Genomic DNA, 10826 nt, shown 5'->3' with positions numbered 1-10826 from the left:
AATCCCAGATGACCATGGGCCTCCGCCCTCCGAGAGGACCACTCAGAAGAGAAAGACTGAAAGTGTGTGCAGGGTTTCTTCCGGCACGGAACGTTCAAGGTCACCTGGATTTCTCAGTGCTCACCTAACATAAACCCTACAACACGGCGGCTCTGGCGGACGGCAGCACCCGGTGTTCTGGAAGAGTGCGGATGCCTGCCCGGCTTCCTCTGATGGCTGATTACTCTGCTTGTCTGTGCAGTGCAAGTCTGCGTTTCCCACAGAGTTCAGTGAGGCGGGTGGAGGGTGCGCCTGGATACTTCTCCCGTGTTCCCAGTTATGGGCTGGGGACTCCACCCCACCACAGCGTAACTTAGGGGGTAAAGCCAACACCAGCAGTGCCGGCATCACATATGGTATGGCCAAGTTGGAGTCCCGGCTGCTCCGCTTCTGATCCAGCTCCCTGCTAATGCGCCTGGGAAAGCAGTAGAGAACGACCCAAGTGCTTGGGTCCCTGCACCCACGTGGGAGACCCAGAAGCTCCTGCCTGGCTCCTGGCTTCAGCCTCGCCCAGCCATATGGGGAGCGAGCCATTGGATGGGAAACAACCTCTGCCTCTGATTCTCCTCTCTCTCCATCTCTCCCTCTGAAATAAAGAAATCAGTCTTTAAAAAAATTTTTAAGCACTCTAGAAGGAAATACCTGGGTAAATATGACCTCAGACTTCATCACAGTGTCTAAGCTGTGATTCTGAAAGTACAAGGAACAAATGGGAAAATGGCTGATTTGATCATCCCCAAAACTTCAGAAGTCTGTGCACCATGGACAGCTATCAAGGGAACAGAAAGACAACAAACACATTGTGTAAAGATCTGGAAGCCACAACAGGAAAAGCAAGGGTGCAACTCAGTGCAAGAGAAGGGAAGTGAAAATAATGCCACAGAGATGCACCCCCACGCCCACCACACTGGTCACTTCTCGAAGACACAGCAGGCAGAGTGTGGTCAGGGTGTGGGGAAATCGCAGCCCTGAGACGCGGCTGGAATGTGCAGGGTTCGGCCACTGCGGCAAGAGGCTCGTAGTTCCTCAAAGCACCTGACCCAGCCTCGGCACAGCACAGAGCAACCCACCCGCTGCACGGAGTCAGGCGCTCCCGTTGACCCACATCCTGGCAAGGGTCAGGGTCAGGCGCAGTGCTCACCAGTGTGCTGAGTGCAGGCTCTGTGGAGTGTTCTCACCACCGAGGGCCAGGGGGAGGCTCTGACAACCATCCAGGGACTGTGCACACAGGCATCCATCCAAGCACGGCCAGCCAGGGACAGGAACCAGATGTGCACCGGGAATGCGGGGCTCGGGGTGGTGGGTCCCTGGCTCCGTGGGAACTCTGCTGAGCCCCAGGAAGCCATAGAATGAGGATGTGTGCGGCAGGAGGTGCAGCCACACACACAGGGCCCCACATAGCACCGTTCCCAGAAACACCCAGGGCTGGGAGCCCACAGAGCCCTGGGGCTGGCGGGGCTGGCGGGGCTGATGGCTGCATGGTGTGGGGCTTCCTCCTGGGGTGAGGCCAGAGCAGGTCATTGAATGTCTGGGGCTTTACTGTGCACCCCACTGCATGCACGCTTTGCCAGCTCCTGTTTCTGGGAGGGGGACTTCCTCTCAACCTGATGCAGGCTAAGGAAAGGACAGATGCCTGTGTGTGCCTTGTAACACGAGGCTGTGACGAGCCGCCATAGTTCTCTCCTGGGTCCCCACCCCAGAGCAGGCAGCTGAGAGCCTGCCCTCTGACCTCCACCCCAAACACGGCTGAGGATGGGGTCTTCCATTCTGTCTGGGACCAGGGACCGCTTCTGATTCACCTCTGGGGACGGCGGGCGCTCCTAGGGACTTCTGAGGAGGGGTGCCTACCAGAACGGTGCTGTCCCCACGTCTGAATCTGGAAGGGACACTGCAGGACCCTGAGACCGGAGTGCTGCAGCCACGGCCACCCAGAGGGGAGGTCTCGGGCATCCCCCCACCACAGAGATGCTGGGGGACGACGTCACCTGTTCAGGTCGCTCAGGAAGCGTCACTCCGATGTCATCCAGGAGCAGGGAGCCCAGGTGCTCAGATCAGGGGAGGAGAGGCCGTGGGGGCTCAGGAAGCAGGTGCCGGGAATCCCCAGCCCCACGTGAGTGTGTATCTGCACACGGGCCCAGTGCCCTGCTCCCAGTCCCCTCTACCTAACGAGAAACCCGGTACAGTGCAGGCAGCACAGGGTGTGCGGCACTGGACCCCGGCTGGGCTGGTCAGGGCACCACCATATTCTCAGTTCCTAGGGTAGCTCGGGGCCTCTGCCCCCAGACACCCTCCCCTCCTCACAGCTGCTCGCCAGGCCCTGGGCCCGCCAGCCCTCAGCAGGACCCCGCCCCAAGGCCGGGTCCCCTGTTGTGGGCCCTCCTGCACCTGCCACAGCCACAGCTGGGCTGCAGCTCAGCCACACCTCTGCAGCGTCTGTGCCTTCTTCATCCCCCCTGTCAGCGCCAAAGGCCTGGAAGATTCCGTCACCCTCCCCACGGGATCCAGCCCTCCCCACTCCCCTCCCCCCACCCGAGCCCCCACAACTGCACTCAACAGCTCAGGAAAGGGAAGTGCGTGTCTCGGCCACCCGGCCTGTGCAGGGAGAACCAGAACCCTAACCGGGCAGCTCCTAGGCACCGCCCATGATGGGTACCACTTGGGTGGGGCTGGAGCGGGGGAAGGAGGCCAGGCAGGCACAGACAAGGGGGAAGCAGAGGTGGAGGCCTGGCCCTAGCCGTCCCCAATGCCCGCCCTGTCCTGGGCCCCCTCCTCAGGGACAGCGGGGGAGGTCGGGGAGGGGCTGCTCCCTTCCTGTGAGGCCACAGATGAGGAACCCGTGACGTCACCCCGCTCATCTCCAGCCGGGCTCTGGGCCTGCGCCCCTCACAGCTGCTCTGCTCCACAGGGACCATGGGCGGCGGGGCCCAGACCCCAGCCCTCACTGCCCTCCTCTGCCTGGGTGAGCTGGGGACACGGGGACCCCTACAGGTATGGGAGGGGACAGCACCCTGCCCCAGCTGGGACCCCAGGGCTCAGAGGACCAGGGCAGGCCTGGGCATCTCTGCAGGGGTGGGGAGTGGGGAGCAGCTCTCACAGGGACCTCTCTTCCAGGGCTGTGCTGGGCACCATGGGTTAAGGCACAGGCGGGTGAGTCCTCCCCTGACCTGGCTCAGCCCCCGGGGCCCAGGCAGCTCAGGGTTGAGGAGACCAGTGGGCTGGGCTGATGGTGATGGCTGGGAGGGGCTGGGAGTGGAGCTGGGGAATGGGGTGGGGGAGGGGTGGCACCCGGGGTCTGCAGCTCTGATTCCCTTCCAGGGACCCTCCCCAAGCCCTCCATGTGGGCCGACCCAGGCTCCCTGGTCACCGTGGGGAGCCCTGTGACCCTCTGGTGCCAGGGCTCTCTGCAGGCTGAGGTCTATCTTGTGTATAAAGAGGGCAGGCCTCTGGGCCGGGGTCGAGTTGGTTCTGAGCAGAGCCCACCCCCGCTCACACCACACTCATCTCCCGAAGCCTGCAGGATGCCAGCAACTCATTGGCAGGTCCCTCCAAGTCAGAGTTCCAAAACCGCCTCTTCTCATGTCCGTCTCTTGCTGGACAGCTCCTTCGGAGTCGGAAGCTCAGGCAGGTGCAGCTGTCACCTGGGGTGCACGACCCCCCTTTCCGCTCCAAAACCCTGTGGCCACCAGCATTGAGGCCACCTTTGAGGCAGAATGGCTGCTGTTGCTCCAGCCATCACCTCTGCTTTCAGGCTGGAAGAGAAGGAAAGGCAGACAGGATAAGAAACAGGCCCTAGGGGCGTAATGCTGCCCTTGAAGCCCCCTTTCTGGGAGTCTCAACAGTAAGGCTCTGTCTCACTGGCACAGACGTGGTCTCACGGCTGCACAGAACCGAGTCCAGGGTTCGTGAGCACGGCACCCCCAGAGGCAGGCTCGGAGCCCTGGGCAGGAATGGGGTGCACTCCTTCCCTTCCGCCCCTCACGAGCAGGACGGGCGGCTTCCTCCAAGGGGCGCTGAGCTCCCATCTGCTCCCTCCTAGAGGCCTGGCCCAGTCCCTCCATCTCCGCTGAGCCAGGCCCCATGGTCCTCCTGGGGCAGCCCGTGACCATCGTGTGTCGGAGCCCTGCTGGGTTTGACGCTGTCCGCCTGGAGAAAGAAGGAAGTGAGGTCAAGAATGAGAGGAGCACGTCGCCTAACCAGAGGGAGGCGCGGTTTCCCCTCCTCTCCATGGACGCAGACACGGCTGGGCGGTACCACTGCGTCTCCTATAAACCAGGCGCCTGGTCTGAGCGCAGTGGAGAACTGGAGCTGGTGGTGATCCCTGAGGACGTCCCCCGGACCTCCGACCCCGGCCCCGTCTCAGCTGTGCCCTCAGGTCTCTGTCCAGTCCTGGGCCCTGGGCTGTCCTAGCAGCCACCTCTGTCTGCAGCCTCCCCGCCCCCACCCCCACCCCCACCCTGAGGGGGCCTCAGGCCAGAGCAGGACCTACTGATTCGTGACGGTCTCCACCCCACGGGATCTGCTTCCTGGGCCATCCCTGGGGCTGGGACCCTGCACAGGAGCCGCCCCCCACCGCAGCCCTGGGCTCCATGTTCCCAGGAGACCCCGGATGTCGGGACGGGGGAGAGTCCCCGAGGGGAGGGTGAGCAGGGGTCTCACCAGGAGCTGAAGCTGACAGCTGAAGCTGGGGGAGGGGCAAGGAGATGGAGGAGGTACAGAAGTGCACCAGCAGGGCAGGGGCGCCCCCGCCCCGCACCCCGGAGCCAGGCCCGCGGGCTCCGAGCCATGAGGGGCCCTGGCCAAGCCTGGCCTCCTCGCTGAGGGGAGCAGGGACTCTGCCTCCCGCGGAGGGGGTGGGCGCCACCCAGCCGTGAACTCTGTCCTTTTGTCCCCCAGCCCCGCTTTACTCCTGAAGAATCTGAGATCCAAGAGGGGGTGAACCACTCTGGCTCCGAGCTGTGGGCCTGGGGCTGGGAACCCAGGGATCTCTGGGCGCTGGGGTGGGGTGCGGAGAGAGCCAGGCCATGCTGGGCCACGTGCTCCCGATGAAGACGCAGCCTTGGGAGCCGTTGTCAGCCCCTCACCCGCCCGACTCCCAGGGGTCTCCCTCCCCAGGAGCGGGCCCCCGACTGGTGAGCCACCTGGGGACCCTGTCCAGGGGATGTGCCCCGGGGGGCAGTCTAGTCAAGAAGGCAGGGGCCAGCTCCTATTCCAGGAGTCCTGGGAGCGGCCGGATGCCGCCCACTGGTCAGTAACACCCCCCTTTTGTTCCAGCCCCCACTTCCCAGGAGTACCCGGTGTTGAACGGCGTCCGCCTGGGCCTGGCCGGGCTGGTCTTGCTGATCCTGGCGGCAATCCTGGCAGAAGCTTGGCACAGCTTGCGCAGGGCCCGGCAGGGGTGTCTGGGATGGACACAGCAGGGCGCCCTCCAAGGAGTTTAGCCCCCAGGGCTCCAGGAAGGACAGCCAAGGGCTCTGGGCCAGGGGCCAGGGACAGGGTGCCCCAGGTGCACCTGCCAAGTCCAGACGGAGAGCAGCAGCGACGCCTCCCAGCCTCTCCTGAGCGAGCGTGTGCCTCAGCATCGCCACAGCCCCTTGCCCACTCCTTCCTGGGTCTCACCTCCTCCCCGCCCCATGGGGGACACCCTCTGCCCCGCCCAGGTCATTGCCTGGGTCCTCACGCCTGTCTCTGTGGCATCAGCACGTGGGGCGTCCCTGTCCCAGCTGTGCAGGCGATGCCCGCGCTGGAATCTCGCCCGTCTCTCGCTCCTCCTGGCACTGGACATTTGCAGCTGCTGGGAATGGGGGCCTTGTGACTCAGAGCCCTGAGTGACACCTGTCGGAGCGGCCCCAGAGTGCAGCTCTCTGTCATCAAGCGATGGCTTTTCTGTTCTCTGATACAAGTATAGCCTTCCTCGCTCTCTTTGGTTTCCGTTTGCATGAAATAAAATGTTCACCCACTCACTTTGAGCCCAAGTGTGTTCCTGAAGGTAAACTGAGTTTCTTGTAGACGGCCTAGCGGTGTCTTCTTGTCTGAACCCAGTCAGCTGTTCTGTGCGTCTTTTGATGGAGAGTTTCATCCGTTTGTATTTAACATAACTGTTAGATTTTCATGGTACCTTTGTTCCATGTTGCCTCTCTTGCTGCCTTATTGTGATTTGGTGACTTTTTTTGTAACAGTAAGTTTTGATTTCTTTCTTTTTGTCTTTTGTGTATTTAGTGCAAGGTGGTGTGTGTGTGTGGTTATGGTGAGGCTTCCATGAAACATCTCATAAACGTAAGTACATTTCCACCACGTGAACTCTACACCTCAGCTTCCCCTCCTTCCACATCTTATGCTACTGCTGTCACAACTTGAATGTTTAATGTATTGTGTTGGGGTCAGCGCTGTGGCTCAGCAGGTAAAGCCGCTGCCTGCAGCACCGACATCCCATGTGGGCGCCGGTTTGAGTCTCGGCTGCTCCACTTCCCATCCAGCTCTCTGCTATGGCCTGGGAAAGCAGTGGAAGATGGCCCAAGTGCTTGGGACCCTGCACCCACGTGGGAGACCTGGAGGAAGCTTCTGGCTCCTGGCTTCAGATTGGTGCGGCTCCAGCTGTTGCGGCCAACTGGGGAGTGAACCAGAGGTTGGAAGACCTCTCTCTCTCTCTCTCTCTCTCTCTCTCTCTTCCTGCCTCTCTTTCTCTCTCTGTGTATCTCTTTCAAGTAAATAAATAAGTAAATAGAAAAAAGGGCAGTTTCTGTGATGTTTACAGAAAATATTGTGTGCCATTAACAAACACAACAGCTGCAGTCACTTTTCAGCACTTTCGTCTGTTTACTTGTAGTTCCAGGTAAGAGCGGTACCGGCACCGTGATGCACGGTCAGGCTGTTCCCAAGCTGCTGCATTTCACCTTTGCGGTGCGCTCCATACCTTCTAGTTTTCATATTGCATGTATTCTGTTTTTATGACAAAATATTTATTTATTTCTTTCTTTTTATTTGAATTCAGAGTGACAGAGAGAGGGAGAAAGAGACAGAAAGATCTTCCATCTGCTGGTTCACGCCCCAGAGGCTGCAACGGCCGAGCCTGGAGCCCCGTGCAAGGGCCCCACGAGGGTACAGGGACCCAGGCACTGGGCCGTCTGCTGCCGCCTTCCCAGGCACATTAGCAGGGAGCTGGGTGGGAAATGGAGCAGCCGGTGTTCCCAAAGGCTTGGTCCCTGTCCACTGTGCTAAGTCAAAATCATGAGCAAGAGTTGAGGGTAAAGGAAGAAGAGTTTAATCTGTCATCAGATGAGGGCGACGGGAGACTGACGTCTTACTGATGCCTTCCTGCGTGGCTGGGCTGGGGCTGACCAAAGGGCCGTCTCAGGCGCCAGCGCAGCTGCCAGGAATCTTGCTTGTGGGCTTGGCTGAGAGCAGAGAGACGCAAAGAACCGAGTGAGGAGATCCCAGGTTCCGGCTGTGGGGACGAAGCCCTCCCAGCCTGGAGCCCTTCCTGGCTCACCCCTTTGCGTTTTGTTCCGACACGTTGGGACCGCGGCCTCGCTGACCGGGAGCTACAGCCAGATCCCGCAGCTTCCGCAGCCGGCTCTCTGCAGGCCGGATCCTGGAGTCCCAAGCAGGCCTTCTCTGTTTATACACATCAGCATCAGCGAGGCTCAGGATGCGGCAAGGAAAAGATGGATGTATTCGGTCCCGTTGCATGGACACTCAAACCGGCCCTCTGACGTGCGCCGCCACCAGTGAAGTGACGTGGGCCGCCGCCAGTGGAAGTGACGTGGGCCGCCGCCAGTGGAAGTGACGTGGGCCGCCGCCAGTGGAAGTGACGAGGGCCGCCGCCAGTGGAAGTGACGAGGGCCGCCGCCAGTGGAAGCGGCAGCCTAACCTGGGCACCAGCCCCAGCCAGCGCTCTCGTCCTGCTGCACCGACTCCCGCTCACTCCCCGCGCAGGCTGGTTGTAGTGTGATGTGCTCGCTCCCTTGCTTTCACCCAGGAAACCTTTATCGCTTGTGTATTCCTGATGGACAACCTTGCTGGGCACAGAATTCCCCCCCCCCCGTTGCTAAGAAGTTTGTTTGCATCTCGCGGGGGCTCCGCGGGGGGAGGGGCCGCCAGTTGCTGCTCTCTGCTTTCCCATCTCCATTTGGCTGTCACTCTGCAGAGTCTGCTTAGGGGGACACCCAGCGGAGACCCCGCCTTTCATCTCCTAGTTCCGCTCCTTCGTGGATCCGACATTCACCTTGCTCTTCAGATTTATCAAGTTTCTGCCATTCTTCTTCTTAAAAGATCTCAATTTCAGGGGCTGGCGCTGTGGCTAGTGGGTAAAGCTGCCGCCCGCAGTGCCGGCATCCCGTGTGGGCTCTGGAGACCCAGCTGCTCTACTTCCGATCCAGCTCTCTGCTGTGTGTGGCCTGGGAGAGCAGTGGAAGATGGCCCAAGTGCTTGGGCCCCTGCACCTGCAGGGGAGACCTGGAGGAAGCTCCTGGCTCCTGGCTCCAGGTCAGCACAGCTCCAGCCATTGCAGCCATGTGGGGAGTGAACCAGCAGATGGAAGACCTCTCTCTCTCTCTCTCTTTCTCTCTCTCCCTCTCCTCTGTGTAGCTCTGACTTTCAAGTAAATAAATAAATCTTAAAAAAACCAAAGTGCTGGTGACTCAGCCCCGGGAGCTCTGTGTCCTACAATCACAGCCTCCTTGTGTTGAAGACACCGGGGAGGGCCTGCACATGTTCAGGCTCGCGGTTGGGAACGTCACCCCCACGGCCGACTGCAAACCTGTGTCCCTCTCGAACGTTATCACCCAGACCTGGAGAAGGAGCCCAGGGAGCCAGAGCAGAGCCGTGGGCAGGGCAGGAGAGGCACTGAGGGGCAGAAAAGACTGGGAGGTGGCGATGGAGGGAGGAGGAGGAGGTGCTGAGGAGGTCAGAGGGAGGGGGCTGGGAGAAACCAAACCACACGCCACGCCCTCTGGGTCCGTGGCTGTCATAGCAGCACCGCCCAGGGTCCCCTCCTCGGGGGCCCCGTGGACCCCTGCGTGGAGCAAGGCAGGCAGGGGCCCCTCACTCACACCTGCTTCACCCGTGAACCCCGCCAGACAGCTCCACCCCAGCGGAGACACCAGTGTCTCTGCCCCTCGTTGCTGGTGATGCAGCCCCCACACGCGTGTCCCCGCCCCCATAGCAAACCCAACCACAGCCACGCCCAGGGCCCACGTGAACAGTGGGGGTGCTGGCAGCCCCCTCACGGGCGGCTCCGTGCAGGGCAGGCAGCAGGGTCCCCGGACTGGACTCACGGCTGCTTCCTCCCCTGATGCACGGAAGGATGCACGTGGAGGCCTCGAGGGGTGCAGGAACGCAGGGTTCGTGAGTGCACCCCAGGAATCAGGCCAGCTGGAGCGAGAGAAAGAGGTGAGTACAGGGGCACAACACACACACCATAGAGAAAACCCTCCATGGGGGCCTCAGCGATCCAGGTCATCCAGGGGAGGGGAACGCCCGGCCCACAGGCCACGGGAGACCAGGAATTCCGTGGTCAGGCCCTGCCACAGCCTCCACGTGGGGTCAATATTCAAATTCCAGTGAGTCTGCAGCAGGCTGATAACCAGGTAGGGCCCGGAATGATGCTGCCAACATCCAGATGGCCCTTGGGAGAAAAAGCGTCCTCACCCACTCCCATCCCCACGCCCATCCCCCAGCCAGAGGCATAGGGCTCATTCTGGGGTGTGGCTCGATTGAATATTCAAAGTGGGTGGAGTTTGGGGCGGGGCTGGAGCACCACCCATTTCCAGGCCCTCTTTTGGAAAAGCCAGAAGTGTCAGGGAGTCGAGGTGCATGATGGGAGTGAGAGGACCCCCCCACACAGGAATTTCATGGGAGGACCCCATGGTCGTCCCGGGGGTCCCCTCAGGCGGCCCTCCTGGCTGTTTCCAGCTGGCCCAGTTCTGCCTGTGCATCATCGTGGAACTTGTGGTTTCCCCGTAGGAAGGCAGCGCCTGGTGGCTCGGGAGCTGCTTGTGCAGGCCTGGCCCGAGAGGCCAGGCGGCAGGCAGCCTGTGGCTTGGAGCTGGCCAGCAGCGGTTGGGTTGGGGCCCTCGGACCCCAGCTGCTTCCCCCAGCCGCCCACCCACCTCCCACCATAGCTGACTGTGGCAGCTTCAGCCCCAGGCCGCCCACTGCCCACTGCCCACTGCCTGCTCCTGTCTCAGCACCCCTGAGAGCCCAGAGATGCCTACCGGGCGGGGACACTGGGGCTCTGAGCAGCTCATCCCTGGATGCTGCTGGGCTTCTGCAGCCGCTCCCCCCCCACCCAGAGAGCCCCTCCCCCACACTCACCTGTTCTTGTGGATCCAGGCCCCTCTTTCTCCGACACAGCAACCTACAAAACCGTAGGAGGGTTCTCCACCATCTGAATCTGTTTTGTTAAAGATGTGTTTGGAAGGCAGAGTTAGAGAGAGGCAGAGAGGAAGGTCTTCCATCTGCTGGTTCACCCCCTAAATGGCTGCAATGGCCGGAGCTGGGCCGATCCAAAGCCAGGAGCCTGGAGCTGCTTCTGGGGCAGGGCCCAAGCACTGGGGTCACCTTCCACTGCTTCCCCGGCCATGGCAGGGGGCGGGGTCGGAAGAGCAGCTCTGGACCAGGAAGCTGTGCCCATATGGGATGCCAGCGCACTACGCCACAGCGCCAGCCCCCACCACCCGAGTATATGTCACAGCTCCCTGCAGGAGTCTTGGGCCCGGGAATTCCAGGAAGGATCCTGTCAGTTTCAGCCATGAAATGTCATGCATGACACATGGCTACACATGGAGGCG

The 10826-nt window shown here is 61.3% G+C and overlaps 1 protein-coding gene and 1 long non-coding RNA gene across 2 annotated transcripts; one reads left to right on the top strand and one right to left on the bottom strand.

The window, feature by feature from the left end:
- The first annotated feature begins 2809 nt into the window (after positions 1–2809).
- Positions 2810–6000, top strand: LOC127482604 (leukocyte-associated immunoglobulin-like receptor 2). Its single transcript, XM_089319687.1, has 4 exons — positions 2810–2998; positions 3151–3186; positions 4076–4411; positions 5311–6000. The coding sequence occupies exons 1-4, from the start codon at positions 2950–2952 to the stop codon at positions 5475–5477; spliced, it is 588 nt and encodes a 195-aa protein (XP_089175813.1). The 5' UTR covers positions 2810–2949; the 3' UTR covers positions 5478–6000.
- Positions 6001–7274: 1274 nt separating this feature from the next.
- LOC149120706 (uncharacterized) lies at positions 7275–10121 on the bottom strand. Its single transcript, XR_016224990.1, has 2 exons — positions 7526–10121; positions 7275–7430 (listed from the first exon to the last, which is right to left on the bottom strand). It is a non-coding gene; the product is annotated as an uncharacterized LOC149120706 (long non-coding RNA).
- Between the last annotated feature and the right edge of the window lie 705 nt (positions 10122–10826).

The sequence above is a fragment of the Oryctolagus cuniculus genome, chromosome 18 (genome assembly GCF_051225735.1).
Source record: "Oryctolagus cuniculus isolate XC-2025 breed Fujian yellow rabbit chromosome 18, ASM5122573v1, whole genome shotgun sequence".
Classification (NCBI taxonomy): Eukaryota; Metazoa; Chordata; class Mammalia; order Lagomorpha; family Leporidae; genus Oryctolagus; species Oryctolagus cuniculus.
The sequence above is the reverse complement of the archived record's forward strand: the minus strand, read 5'-3'. Positions and strand labels throughout refer to the sequence as shown.

Coding starts and splice junctions, on each gene's coding strand:
- LOC127482604 (XM_089319687.1), top strand. CDS start 2,950: ATGGGCGGCGGGGCCCAGACCCCAGCCCTCACTGCCCTCCTCTGCCTG. Junction 2,999..3,150: donor CACTGCCCTCCTCTGCCTGG/GTGAGCTGGGGA, acceptor CCTCTCTTCCAG/GGCTGTGCTGGGCACCATGG. Junction 3,187..4,075: donor ATGGGTTAAGGCACAGGCGG/GTGAGTCCTCCC, acceptor GCTCCCTCCTAG/AGGCCTGGCCCAGTCCCTCC.